Source organism: Cygnus olor, chromosome 24 (genome assembly GCF_009769625.2).
Source record: "Cygnus olor isolate bCygOlo1 chromosome 24, bCygOlo1.pri.v2, whole genome shotgun sequence".
NCBI classification, from domain to species: Eukaryota; Metazoa; Chordata; class Aves; order Anseriformes; family Anatidae; genus Cygnus; species Cygnus olor.
This window is the reverse complement of record NC_049192.1, coordinates 2,388,581-2,402,672: the sequence shown is the minus strand read 5'-3', so window position 1 is coordinate 2,402,672 and position 14,092 is coordinate 2,388,581. Positions and strand designations below refer to the sequence as shown.

At 51.6% G+C, this 14,092-nt stretch overlaps 1 protein-coding gene across 1 annotated transcript; it reads right to left on the bottom strand.

The window, feature by feature from the left end:
• Window positions 1-66: 66 nt before the first annotated feature.
• AVPR1B (arginine vasopressin receptor 1B) lies at window positions 67-3,780 on the bottom strand. Its single transcript, XM_040536069.1, has 2 exons — window positions 2,700-3,780; window positions 67-1,900 (listed from the first exon to the last, which is right to left on the bottom strand). The coding sequence occupies exons 1-2, from the start codon at window positions 3,667-3,669 to the stop codon at window positions 1,602-1,604; spliced, it is 1,269 nt and encodes a 422-aa protein (XP_040392003.1). The 5' UTR covers window positions 3,670-3,780; the 3' UTR covers window positions 67-1,601.
• Between the last annotated feature and the right edge of the window lie 10,312 nt (window positions 3,781-14,092).

The window sequence follows — 14,092 nt, the reverse complement described above, 5'->3', positions numbered from 1 at the left end:
CACCCTTCCTGCCCAAGCACCGGTCTCCCATCCTCCACTGCACCCCATTTTCCTTCGGTGCTGAAAACCTCTCCGAGCCTCCATCGCCCTTGGAGCTGGGTGCGGGGTGGTGCAGGTGTCGCCTCTCCCAGCTGAAAGCCGTGAGCATCAGCAGAGCTGGCTGGGCTGGGGGCTCCCGGGGTTTTAAATCCCCTCTCCTAGGGCAGAGGCTGGTTGCTGCTCCCTTGGGGCTGTGAGAGGTGCGGGACTGGATCATAGCTGTCTGTGGAAGCACAGGCAAGTCTTACTCTTACTTACTTACAGGCAAGTCTCACTCTGCCCTGCAGGAACTGTGAGTTGACTGTTTGGTGCTGGTGGTGTTGGGCTCTGGGGTCAGGCACTTCTGTCTGAATGGTCTTGCTGTGCAGAACCAGCCCAACTCAGAGAATGAGTGGAGAAAGAGGTTCAAAACCCGTCCCATCCCTGGGAAGTGCTGCTGAAGCCCAGCAGAAATGGGTTTATGGAGTTAGGGGTGAGGTCAAAGCCAGCCAGGGGAAGTTGCTGGAAAAACTGATTCAAATACTTTATGATTTTGAAATCTGAAAGCATTTTCTCTATAGCTTACTCTTACTCTTATTTTTGTAGATTTAGTGATGATGGAGGGAATGATGCATCTTTCTTGCAGGGAATTTGGTACCCTGCCCTTGGGGCACCTGTATATCCCCCAACAGTGTTGCCCCAGAGCGTGGGGATGCTCTGTCCAGCCTTGCTCATGCTTTGCTTTTAAACAAAATTTTCCAGGGAGACCCACAGCAGGTGGGGAGAGGGGCTGGGGCCATAAGGTTGTGGCTCTTCCCAGCCGCCCCTCTCTGCTCCCAGCACTGCTGGGGTGCTCTGAGGCTATCCCTGAGCCCTGGGTGGTTTTGGCACTCCAGTCCTGGCTGAACAAGACAAAAGAAGCAGCAGCAGCAATTTGAGAACAGCTCTTTAATGAGATGCAGCAGCTGTTTAACAGCACAGAGCAGCCCTGCACAATAACTGGTGATACAGGAAGGGTGAACCTGATGGGAGGGAGACAGGATTTGCCTGGGCGAGCTGGAGGAGGGCCAGGGTTCCTCCAAGCAGCTCCTAGCGGTGTCCGTGCTGCATTTGGGGCACTTGCACCTGGGTGCAATGCTGCAGGGGTCAATGCAATGCAGCAGCTGTGTGTGCTGCAGCCCTGGGGACACATGCAGGGTGTGGGGAAGTTGTTTGTGTTGGCTGCTCCCCAGCAAAGCCCTGAGGATGGGAGATGGGCAGGGAGCTCTCAGGCAGATGCAGCTGCATTGCCTCCTGCTGTGCTCAGGCTGCTTTGCTGGCATCTGCTAAGCCCCCAGAGCTCAGGTCTCTCCTAAAAGCTGCGCTGATTCAGCATCCCCCAGCATGCCTGGGCTGTGCAGCAGGCTGGCAGCGGGAGGCTTCATGGCGCACAAGGGAGATGAAGGTTGCTCTGGGGCTGTTGGGGCTCTGTCCATCCCCGAGGCATGCAACAGACGCAGCACATGCAGTAGCGAGCCCACGAGGACGAGAAGGGCAGTGATGCCTTGTGGGTTAAGCACACAGCTTCCAGCAAAACCAACAGCCTAGAGCATGCCCGACTCGGTCACCGCCTCCTCCTTGGGCAGGTTGAGGTTCCTGGAGCTGCCCCCGCGCAGGGGGAGGCCGCCGTGCTGGCTGGGGCTCAGGACAGTGGTTTTCCTGCTGCAGAGGCTCCCGTTAGAGACCTGCCTGTGCAGCCTGGGCCGGGGGCTGCACCAGCAGGAGAGGCAGCGCCCCACGTCCCGCAGCAGGTGCCTGCTGAAGAACATGTAAATCCAGGGGTTGCAGCAGCTGCTGAGGCTGGCCAGCAGCATGGTGATGGTGAAGGCTGCGTTGGTTGACTCTGGGAAGGCAAAGGAGAAAGTTCATATATCCCCCCAAGGGGACATGGTGCAGGGGGCTCAGTGGGCCATGCACAGGACTTTGGGGGCTCTTCCTGGCTTGGATACGTGTCCCTTGTCCCATCCCCAGCCCGCCTGCTGGCATCTTTGCTGCAGAGCAGGATCAGGATGTGCTAGAGCACATCCTGGGGGTGGGTGCTGGGAATGGCACCCAGCAGCTCCTGGACCTGCTGCTTTCCCTCAGCCCTAGTTGGCCAGAGCATCTCCCAGGGGCCTTTTGATCTGGGATAATGCTCCCAGAAAATAATAATAAAGGTCAAATTATGGAATCAAAACCCACTTTTCAACCCCCCCGCAGCTGACTCAGCAAAACCCTTATGGGCACTGGATGCTACAGCAGAAGAGCGGCTCCGGCAGCACAGCTGCTGCTGGAGGCAGTCCCACAGGACGTTGGGAGCAGCAGGCTCAATTAAATCCTCTCTGCCATCACATGCTGAACAGCACAGCAGCTTCTGGAGCAGATTCCCACAGGAGGGCAGAGAGACACATGGTTAAGACGTTCGCAGAACACCTTCACGTGTCCCTACAGCTGCCGGTCAGAAGCCATTGTTTTCCAGCAGATTTTCTGGTGAAAAGCAGTGTTCTGGCTCTGCAAGCTGTTTGCTACGAATGCTATTGGGGAGTGAATCAGTAGCTTTTCCCCTAATTTTTATTACAAGAAAATAAGTCTGATCCTGCTTGCTAAAAGCACAAAGGTGCTCTGCACCTGGGCTGCAGTTCAGCACCCCCCCCGCTACTCACCGTCGTCGGGAGCATCCTCGTCCCACACCGACCACATCTGCACGCTGAAGAAGGGTGCCCAGCAGGCGACGTAGGCCACCACGATGACAAAAGTCATCTTCACCGTGCGGATCTTGGCCCGGGAGATGGTGCGCACGCTGCTCACGCGCGAGGGCTGCCCGCCGGGGCACTGCCCGCCCTTCTCGGAGGAGCAGGGGGCGGGGGGGGCTGTTGTGGGCCCCCCCGTGCTGGGGGCGCAGCTCTGGGTCTTGCCCTTGAGGTTCTTGCAGATCTCGTAGCAGATGAGGCTGTAGCAGACGGTGAGGATGCCGACGGGCAGGATGAAGATGCACAGCGTGGTCCAGGTGATGTAGGCTCGGGCTCCCCACGGGTACCTGAAGTCCGCCCAGCAGTCCAGCACCCCCGAGCCCTGCCGGACCTCCCGCAGGGAGAAGATGAAGACCTGGGGCAGGCTGAGCAGGGAGCTGAGCAGCCACGTGGCCCCGATCATGGCGTAGGCCCGGCGGCTGGGCTGCTGCAGGGTGCGCAGCGGGTGGCACACGGCCACGTAGCGGTCCAGAGTCATGGCGATGAGCATGTAGGTGGAGGCAAACATGCTCAGCACCTGCAGGTACTTGACGGCCCTGCAGAGAGGGTCTGGCCCCAGGAAGCGGTACGTCACCTCCCAGATCATCTGTGGCAGCACCTGGAAGAGCGCGACGCCCAGGTCGGTCAGCCCCAGGTGCAGGATGAAGAGGTGCATGCGGCTCATCTTCCTCCTCAGGCGGTACATCGCCAGCAGCACCCCCACGTTGCCCACGGTTGCCACCACCAGGATGGTGGCCAGCACCCCGACCTCTGCCTTGGCCAGCTCCTCATCCCGGCTGTGCAGCAGGGTCACGTTGGGGTCCCCAGCCAGGGCCTGGGGGCTCTGCACCCCCTTGCCGTGCCCAGCCCAGCCACGACGGGAGCTGTTCCAGCCCGGCTCCATCCCCGCGGGAGGAGCGGAGAGGAGGCTGTGACTGTGACGGGGTGAATGCTCAGATGCTCAGCTCTGGCTCTTAACCCCTCCCTGCATCCCTGGGGGCTGCGCTCCCCCCGAGCCCTGCTGCACCAGCTCCCGTGGCAGCAAGGGCTGGATGTGTCTCCTCCAGCAGTCCCCCGCCACGGGTGCAGGTTGTCACCTTCTGCGCTGGTTGTTACCCTGTACAGGTCCACTCTTTGCTGGGCTGCTCCGTGCAGGTTTTCCTGTTAAGCAAAGGGGTGCAGGAGCCCAGCTCAGCCTCTGATCCCTCTCTCGGCTGCACTAAGCATTCCCAAATCCCTGTTTCTCTCTGGGTTGCTCATCTCTCCGTTCACCTCTTTCCCTTGTGCTGGTAACGAAGAAAAATCCTCTTTGTTGCTTTTTTTCAGTGCAGTAAAAGTAATAGAAAATGCATCTCTTTGACCTTTTCATTCCAGGCGTGGTGAGGAAGGCAGGTGAGCGGTGTCCAAGCATCCCCAGGGAGCACAGCAGCCGTGTGCCAGCAGCGGCTGCCACTGAGCGCTGCCCGTGGTGGGTTTTATAGCCGGGAGCTCCCCGCCCCGGCTGAGAGCTGCAGCCCCAGGCTCTGCTGGGGACCTTCCCCTGCTCCTGCTCTCCCTCTTCCCTGTATCAGCAAAGTCCATGAACACACCGGCACCGCGTCCTGAGGCTGCCTCCTGCCCCTTTCTTTGTGCTGTGTAGGAAGGGGATGCAGAATGTTCCTGGGACAGGACAAAAGCTCGAGTCTGCCTGCCTAGTCCTCGCCTAAATGCTGTCTTTTTACTCCTCCTAACAGAAACCCACCCCAAACATAGGGAGCAGGGCCACACTTGACAGCAGAGCGCTCTCTGCTTTGTACTGTCAATATTTATCCCATCTCTCGTATGCACAGAGCATGGAAAAAAGATCAGAAAAGGAAAAGCTGGATGGGAGAAGTGAGATACAAAGGGCAGGGCAGTTGCAGGCTTCATGTAAAGTGTTGGGTGTAGTTTGAAGCAGTGGAAAGGCAACAGGAGGCTGAGAAACACAGCAGCCTCGTTCAAAAGACAAACGCACTGTAAATTGATAATACAGATGGGGCAATAGCTGAAACGCACACGGATCTTGTCTGCACCAGCCCAGCCGGGGCCAAGCACAGCACGGGAGACCTGCCGTCCTGCCTCTTCTCCTGATCTTCCCTTCCCACTTCTTCAAGCCTTTGGTGTGTCTTCCCACACAGTGTCTGATTGCAAAATGTTTTCATTGCACGTATATATAAATATACGTGTATACATGCACAATTTCACTTTTGTTTTGCAACATTAGGGCTTTGGTTTTCCCCTACTGGCTATTAATTTATGCCTATAAGAAGTAAAGGCATGCATTTATTTCCAGAGTTTTCGCCCTTCTTCACTGGGGAAAGAGCAGCAAACAAAAGAAAAGCACTGGGACAGGTTTCTTCCTAGCAGCTATCTGCTTGACACCGACTTTGCTGCTCGCAGAGCCTGCTCTGGTTCACTGGGTGTGATATTACAATTAAGTTGCCTGTGAGAGGCTATTATTTGCTGAATAAAGATTTGCAGATCACCTCTAATAACCATAAATGAGCACAGTTTGTGTCTAATTAAAAGACATTCATCCTTATAAGAGACCCCGTGGATATAAACTACCCACCGCAGGAAAGGGCCTCTCTGAGGTGCTGCAGTGATAGGAAGACATTTCAGGAATAATGCAATTTTCTATAGTTGTGATCAGACAGCTGATTTTCTGGAAGATTAATAGAGGGCAATAAAAAAAAAAAAACACAAAGCAATAACAAGCAAAGATGAAGGCAGAGATGGAAGGGCAGGTTCTGTAGAGAGAAAGAAGCATTTAAAGCATTTTAGGAGAGCCTCGGCTCTCCCTGCCACCAGTTTAATTTGGGAGCAATTCCCTTCAAGTCAGATCTTCTGCTCCAGATTTCCATAAGTTTAGCACCGAGAATACTTCTGCAAAGATGCTTACAGAAAAGGGAAGCTAATTCACGGAAGAAAAAAATCTTTCATCCTCGGAAGATAGAAATCCCTTTTCTTCAGAGAAAGATTATCACAGCAAGGCTCTGTCTCAAGAAGATGGATTAAAAAATAACCCCCTTTGCTTTTTGTTGGTTTCCTGCACGTTTCTGAACACGCTGCTAGTATTTCCAGGCTGTTGCAGCCAAACCAGAGCTGCTTCTCCTTCGAGGGGTAACAGTGGTGTGATGCAATCCGGTTCCTTTTACACCAGAGCCGTGAGCCCAGCGCTGCCCGGTGCCTCTGGGGCCCTCAGGACCTGGCTGTGCTCCTGCTGCCTCGAGCTCTTCAGCCACTGCATGCAGTGGTTGTAGCGAGCTCAGAATAGCCACAAGCCATCTGTAAGAGCTGAGCAGCCCAGGAATCACCCACCCAGCACGTTGCTGTCCTGCTCGTGCTGTGGGGGCAACGTCCCAGCTGTGCCGCAGTGGGACCAGCCCCAGCTGCAGCTTGTTTGGGTTGCTCCCAAAGCTGCTGGGAGCAGCAATTGGAGGTGTCATGGTGTTGCTGCTGCTGCGGGCTGGTGATGGCTCTTTTTGGGTGATAAGGGTTTGTGTCCCTGCAAAGGGAGGGAGCCTGCATGCTGTTGGGGTGACCCCGCTGCTCGGCATGCTGCTGCTGCAGGGTGCCTGGAGCCAGGAGGGCTGAGAGCTGCAGCCACAGCGTCTGCGTTTCCTTCTTCCTCCCGGGTGTGATGCCAAGATATGGGACTGTGTAAGGCAATTCCTAAGCTCTTAACGTTTGGTTTGTCAAGGTAACACAGTATTACATGGCTCATTTCTGGCAGCTGGTAGCATCAATGCACCATGAAGCACAGCAAGTAGTGCACCGCTTCTGTTACCAGCCCACGAGCACTTCTGTAGGACACAGGGATGGAGGTTTTACAGTGGCTAAGTCGTTTGGCACAGTAGCTGGTCACTTTGTTTGTGGGTAGCTAATTAATAGGGGAAAAAAAAAACACACAACAAAATAAAATTTGTTGGCTTCGGTTTAAGTACTGGTCTGGCTCACTCTTCTGAACAAATCTTTTATTTGTGGTACGTGATGGTGTTAAACTTGTATTGCTGACAGCACAAAGCATACTCAGTCTGTCTTCTGTCTTTAGCATTTAATCACTTAAATGCCTTTTATCGTTCAGGTCAGGAAAAGCAAGATTGGGTCATTTCATGCTGGTCTAACTGCTGTAAAATTCATGGTGTTGCAACGGCATGCAGCAGTTTCGGATCATCTTGGAAAGGCTGTCTGGGGCCTGCTGCTTCTAATGCCAGCTACCTGTCAAAATTAGGCCACAAATGATTTCCCTCCACCTCCCGAAAATATAAACTGCTGAGGGTTTCCTGTTCCTAAAGACCTGAGGACTTTGAAAAACTCAGCTCAGTCTTCCCATTGACCTAACTCCACGTAGGACCATCCTTTGTTTTTCTCAGGCTTGGGAAGCTGGAAACGGTAAACATGATATAATTTAACTTTTGTTGCTTGCAGTGTTTGTGAGCAGCTCTCAGAGAAGTGGCTGTGGTGCCTTTCTTATCAAACAAGTGCCCAGGCAGCGGGTGTGACTGCACCGTTACCGAGTGCTGAAGAATTGGGCGCAGCCCAGCTCCATGCTGGTGCGATGGGAGATGCCCCAAACCCTTAACTGGCCCTAAATGGACACCTGGCTCCATGCTCACTCTGTGACTACCATTACCCTCCAGAGGGAAAAAATCTCTTTATAATTGGGCGACATTATCTGTCACACAGCTCCAGAATCTGGAGACAGGAGCTTCTATAATTTTAAGGTAATTATAAGCCAGATGTGTCAGTCAGTCTCCTCTTTTCCTCCCCCCCCTTCCCCTCATCCAGATTTGTTTTTTTTTCCTTTTAATTAAAACCTGTGATCCTGCTTAATATTAGAGAGCATGACTGGGTGCATAAATAAATATGCTAAATGCATGGCAAATACCCCAAAGAGAAGCCTCACAGGGACACTGCTAGGCAGAACGAGCAGTTTGGATTATAATGGAATATCCATGTGAATTTTATTTTTTTTTAATTAAAAAAATAAGAATATGGCATTAAGGAACAAAACCTTAAATTGTCTGTGTTTAAAAACATTGCCTTGAATATAAACTTGGAGGGCTGACCTGGAGGAAACATTGTCAAGCACCACCGTGACCTGGATTCGGTGCCTCCTGGGACAGTGAACGGCTGGGTCCAGCACCTGATGGAGAAGCTGGAGTTGGGCTTGGCCCCATTTTTGGGGTGAGGGGAAGGCTTCGAGCTCGCAGGGCAGGTGGTGATGCTGGTAGTAGTGGTAGGAGGGAAGGATGGGCGCTCTGGAAGGGCAGAACTGCTCCGCATTCAGCTGAAATCAATTTCTTACCTTTCGTTGGCACCAAAGCAAGGGTTGAGGGGTGATCCTGAAATGCCTCACGGGCTTGTGAATAGCACCAGGGGATTTCTGCTGGATAAAATAAATCCAGCCCTGGGGGGTTATTGCAGCTGATAACTCTATTACAGTTTACTTTTTCCTGGTTGTTTTGCCGTGTCTTTTAATTTGACCCATATGTGTGGAAACAGGATGCTTAAGTAGAGGCAACTGCCAGAGGAAAAATTGAAGCTACGGGCATCTTCAAGACAATAAATTACTTGTTTATCATCTTTGCATTCTCCCTGTTGGTTCCCTTGTAGAGCCAGGGATGTTAAAAGGCTTTGGTAGCTGTGAAATGCTTCAATTTCCTTCCCCGCTCCCTCATCTCCTTTTGCTGTTATCATCATTAGCATTTAAAAAACAGAAACAGCCAGAGCGTTTACAACCTTAAAATCAATAATAGAAAAAAAAATAAAATAAAATTACATTTCAAGGCTGGAAACAAATGACTTGTTCTTGTCCTCCTGAGGCTGCTGTAGGGAAAATCCATGCCTGGCCAGCTTTGGATGGACACAGAGGGGTAGCTAGCAGCGCCAGGACAGGCACCGGGTTGGAAGTCTCCCCTTGGCTGGGGACAGGGACTTTCTTCAGGTCCTCAATTTTGCCTGATCAGTGGAGGTCTGATCTGTGCATGTGATTTTCAGACCTTACAGCCTGTAAAGACGAGGTGTTATTTTAAACAGAAACCGTGGTAGGCAATTTGCACCAGTGGCACAGATAACGCTGGGCTCCAGTCCTGGTCTGGCTGCGTGGGGATGAGTCCGTGTGGGTCCTGCAGGCAGCTTGTGGCAGGGCTGAAATCGGGGCTGCAAGGGGGTGCAGGAGGCAGCCTGTGCTCCGGCGTGGGAGGGGAACGGCTCCTCTAGTCCTCCTCCCTCGCCTCTCACAGACAAAGAAGAGCAGAGGCTTTAAGATGTGCTTAATTCAATGAAAGGAGAAGTGACCAAGGACCTTTCCATGACCTCCGATCTGCTTTGTCTACTTGTTCCCCTTCTTGCCTGATGAAAGTACTGCAGTTATTCTGAACCCATTGCCTTCCAGGTAAGAGAGGCATCAATCAGGATGATGAAAGGAGAGGAGCAGCTGTTTCTGTTTCAGGACAATATATTAGAAGATGATGAATAATAGGAAGGATGTCTGCAGTGATCTGCACTCCCCCTGCCAAAGCAAAGTTCAAGGCTCTGTGATTAAAGGTTGTTCTTCCCTATTTGACAGTCAGGCCCAGGTTATGCCAACACATTGGGGAAATTTGTTTGGGATTACGCAGCTACCCCTGTGAGACCACTTCTTGTTAAAGTGACCAGTCCTGAGGTCAGCTTATTTCATTCAATTAAAGTGGGCAATACTGGGTGTACTTACCTGCAATCGCTTCACATTATTACCCAAATGCTCTCGGACTGCCCAGGCATGGGACTTCAGGGTGCTGAGAGAGAAGCTCACGGTGAGGACTTGGCCACTAGAACTGCTGCTGGGCGTGCTGCATCTCTTCAGCTGTTTGAGCAGCGTGCTCTCCTTTCCTTGCTGTCTTTTTGTGTATGTGACGTGGAGAACAGGACAAAATAAGCCCAATTAAAGTGCACTGCTGTAGTTGCACTCGTAGTTTTGCCCAGCATGCTTAAAAGATCAGAAGTGCCAGTGGAATTTCTACTTTCAGTCTGCATGAAATGTCTTTTTTTTTTTTGTCTTTTTTTTTTTTTCCTCTCTCTCTCTCCCATCTTAGTGTGTGAAAATCTCCTAGGAAACATAGCCCTAATGGTCTGCCTCCTCCCCGCACTACAGTTCCTGCAAATGAAGCAGAAAGCTGTGCTCTAAATATACTGTATGGTTCTCCTAATTAAACGGCTGTGGGCAGAGGATGCTCGTAATGTTGATGGAGGTACAGCATGGGAGTGATGGCTTTGTTTGGCAGCTTCTTGCTGCAGGTCTGGGTTCTCGAGCATCTGCGTTTTGTTATCGTGCTTTGGGTGTCCCCGCTGTCCCAGGACCTGCTGGGCTGGAGACCCAGGCATGAAGGCAAACAAAAGCACAGCAAAGCAGACACAGAGCTCTGGGGCCCAGGGGAGCAGCCTTTCCTGGCATGAACAGGGGGATTCAGCTTTGGCCTGACATCCGCGGTGGGTCTGGGAGCTGTGACTCCCCACTGGGGGGTCCTTCCTCCAGCTGGACCCATCTGCCCGAGGCTGGGGGCTGCTGGCACCATTGCCACGTCTCGTTTAGAAGCGGGCAGCAGCTAACGAGGGCTTGCACAAGCATGGGGAGTCCTTCCCTTTGCTAGCACGCAGCCAGCACCTCCTTGTCCTTTGGCTAGGACAAGAGCAGCTAATCCTGGACCTCTCCCTGATCTCGGTCCCCCGGCAGGCAGAGCAGCAGGACGAGAGCCTCGAGCAGGCAGTTAATGCTGCTTAATCCTCTCCCAATGTGAGGTGTGTGAGGAGAAGGTGACAAAGTACAGCGGCTGCACAGAACATACCGCCTGCCTGCGAGACGGCTGGGGTCACGGCGGGCAGCCGAGGGCTGATACCAGCAGCAGCCTCGGGACCCGGCAGGCAAGGCTGCCTTGTCCCCCTGTGTCCTGCATTCAGGGTCACATCCTGCAGCAACCACAGCTCGACCAAGGTGCTCAGGAAGCTGCCTGGTGGACCATGGCTTGGTGCTGGCGTGTGCTGCGGCCTGGGCAGGTGCTGCGGGGTGTATTCTGCACGGAGCAGCAGCTGTAGCACAGGGTGCTGAGCCCTGCGGTCCTGCTGTCCTAGCCATAGTGGATCTGAAGACCCCATGGATACCATTCCCTGGTATCTGGGATGCTGAGGGGGCAGTCGTTGCCGTGAGAATTTAGGGTTATGACCATAATGGTGGCATTGTAGCTGGGTATGTTTGTGACCTGACTCGGGTGTGCACCCCAGTGTTCAGGGCATTACCCAAATCAATGGGGAACCAGGCTTCAGGTCCCAGGGATCCATGGTAAACGCTTGAATACTCTTCTGCATCTCTCTATTTTTATTTAAAAAAAAAAAAAAAACACAACAAAACTCAATTTCAACCTCTGATTCCTTTTCAGCTCTTGTGAAGAACAGGCAGAAATTGATATTTTCAGTCTACAAAGTAGGGAATTTGTCCATCTATTTCTGAAGAACTTTTTGTAGTGCAGGACTCCTCCGGAGAGGCAGCAGTTGTAGAATGGTTTGTGGCTTTGATGGTAAAGCCAACAATCCAGAGCCCTCATAAAAACAACTTACTGGGCAATCACTGTAAAGTGAAACAAGGTACTTGAGCAACGTGGATTAGAAATGATTGTGCCCCCTCCTCGGAAAGTGATTCTAGGAAGCCCCTGACCTGGTGTCCCAAAGTGCCTGATAGTGGCACATTGAGCTAAAAGCCATGTAAGCAGCATAACTCATATTTTTCAGGCAGATCCCAGATTCAAGGGAATATTTCAGCTGAAGGTTGGATTAGTCTGCAGCAGTCTGGTCTGCGTGTCTCTGAAGAACACCATTTAGCATTACCAGGCAATCTCTTTGTCGCTGACTCTTCCCTGCATGTACAGTGCTAATTGCCAAGGCATCTCCTAAAAGCTATTTTCATATGCATTTGCACAACAGATTTGAAAGGCCATGAGGATGTACTTAGCGCTGCTGTAAATGGGAAATGTTGCCCCATGTTTCACAATAATGACATTCTGGAACCTGCCAAATGCGTAGTTTTATCACTTATAATTCAAATGATCTGCGGACCAGTATTCTTGGCTGTAATGGATTATCACTTCATCATGCAAGCAGATCACAGCCTGTAGTGAGAGCCTGCTGGTGGGGAAACCGCAGACTGAAATCGATGGATTTCTTCATTGGCCTCTACGTTATCTGCCTGTCTCACTGAGCTGCTGTTGTCTAGAGAATGCACCAAATTAACATGCAGGTCAAGCATCAAGGGGCGATCTTTCTTTAAGGCTTCTGTATGGGCACAAGAATATGGATATTGCTGTAGCAGCAACCAAAGTTGTGTCTGTTCTGTTCCCTCTTCAGGGGAGCTCACACGCCGGAGCTTTCCCCGTCACCTGCAGAGGTGTGTGAATGTGGGGAATCAAAGGACGGGATGAAGATGGGAAGGACAGATGTTTCATTTCTCATACTTTGGTTGCCCGAGGTTTTACAGGGTTTTGTTTGACAAAACAAAACCAAGAGGTGGCATGCTCGTGGTCCTGGTGTTTCCAAATTAGACAGGGGTTTGTGTGCATAGTTCTGCCCCAGGGCCTTTCAAAGCCCTGCATTTGCTTACATTTAGTAGATAGTCTTAACCTGGCTATATCTAAGGACCTTTTGCCTTGCTGTCGAGCACCAAAGAGAGCTCTCTGTTGATTGTGGCAGGAGTTTGGGGCTGGCACAATCTAGGTCCATAGCCCAGGGAACTGTTGGCTTTCCTTGCGTATCATTCATCTCAATTCATCAGGTTCCACCCCGAGGCTTAGCAAAGCATCTCGCCTGTCTCGCAGATGTGAGAGCAAGCACAGCCTCAGGGAGGGGGGTGGATTTACAGCTAACTGTTGGATTCAGGTGAAATGTGAAAATCGCTGCTAAGCCCCTTGTATTGAGCCAAACAAGGCAGGGGGACTTGAACCTGCCCTGATGCTTTGTGGGTCCAGGGTCCCTTGGACTGGGAGAGTCAATGGTGAGACTTAAAAATAGTTAAATGAAATTCAAAGTCCTAAAGGTAATTGGGAAAGCTTTATTCCAGAAATAAACAGAGATACAGAGGGAGAGGTACTGCTCCCTGATGTGACCTGTGCCTACTGCCTGAGCGAGGGACTAGCCAGACATTTTTTTCTCTCTGGGGTGATTTGTGTGTAACAAAATGCCCAGCTCCTCACCGCAGCCAGCCTGGGGTCTCTGCCTCACCTAACCCCACACTTGGCTACCAGCCTCATGGGGAACCTGGCCTCAGGCATCCCGCTGGGTGCCTCGGCTGTCTTGGACAGAGAGCGGTGCAGCAGTTTGGGAGGGGATTTATAATGCTGGGTGACTTCTGTGGCAATAACCTGTAACTGGGCTACGTCTTGGTCTTGCAAGTGTGTATTTCTGTGTAAGTGTGGGAGCAGGCGCTCTGCAAGCACCGAGCAGCCTTTTGCTCCGCTCGGGGATAATTCTCATGCCGCTGAACAATGCGCTGCAGGGAGCCACCAGGGCTCTTCTCATCCGCCCCACTTGAAAGACCTCGCTCAGGGTGCAAGGGAATGAGGTATTGCTTGGGAAGTTACAAAGGTCCCCAGAGCCCTGGGTAACCCCATTCAGCTAATATCTCGACTTCTGACAACCAATATCCACTGTCCTGCCCCAAAACTAATTAATTTTATACATGAGTGAATTTAACACCATCATTTAGCTCTGTCTGCTAGAGGAGACTTTGAAGTACAAACTGATTATGCGGGGAACAAGCTGGGAGCTGGTTAATAAGTTCCAGCAAAGTGTATGCTTCTGGGAGGCCGTGTTAGATTAAATGTAGGATTTTATTGTTGTTTTGTCTTGGACTTCAGCTTAAAGGCAAGGTGGTGGCAGTGTTTGTCACCGCAGAGAGAAACCCAGTGACAGCACTGGGAAATGTTTAAAAGCTACAAAAGTGTTAATGATCAGAACCCAACTCTGCCTCCTCTGAAAATCTCGTTCCTCACCTCATTTGTTTAGCTTTGCTTCACTTCAGGCAGACTGGTTGTTAATGGAGGAAAACAAAGTGAATGAGCTCCACAATCCTGCTTGTTGTGAACAGCGCTTCTTGGATGTTCTTAAATACTGATGCCCATCTCTACCGCTGCTAAAGGCCTTCCCTCTGGATGACACCTCAGTAGCTGTTTTTTGTTTCAGCAGTCTTGAGTGGGTGAGGAAGTATTTAATTGGATTTAAATGGCACTCCATTACCCATTAGTCACTTGATAATGCTTCTGAGGAAAAACAGAGCAGGAAGT

What these genes read in the sequence shown, in the direction of transcription:
- AVPR1B (XM_040536069.1), bottom strand. Translation starts at nt 3,669, where the DNA reads ATGGAGCCGGGCTGGAACAGCTCCCGTCGTGGCTGGGCTGGGCACGGC. An exon ending in CGAGGATGCTCCCGACGACG is followed by an intron (nt 1,901 to 2,699) that starts GTGAGTAGCGGG and finishes TTGCCTTCCCAG; the next exon opens with AGTCAACCAACGCAGCCTTC.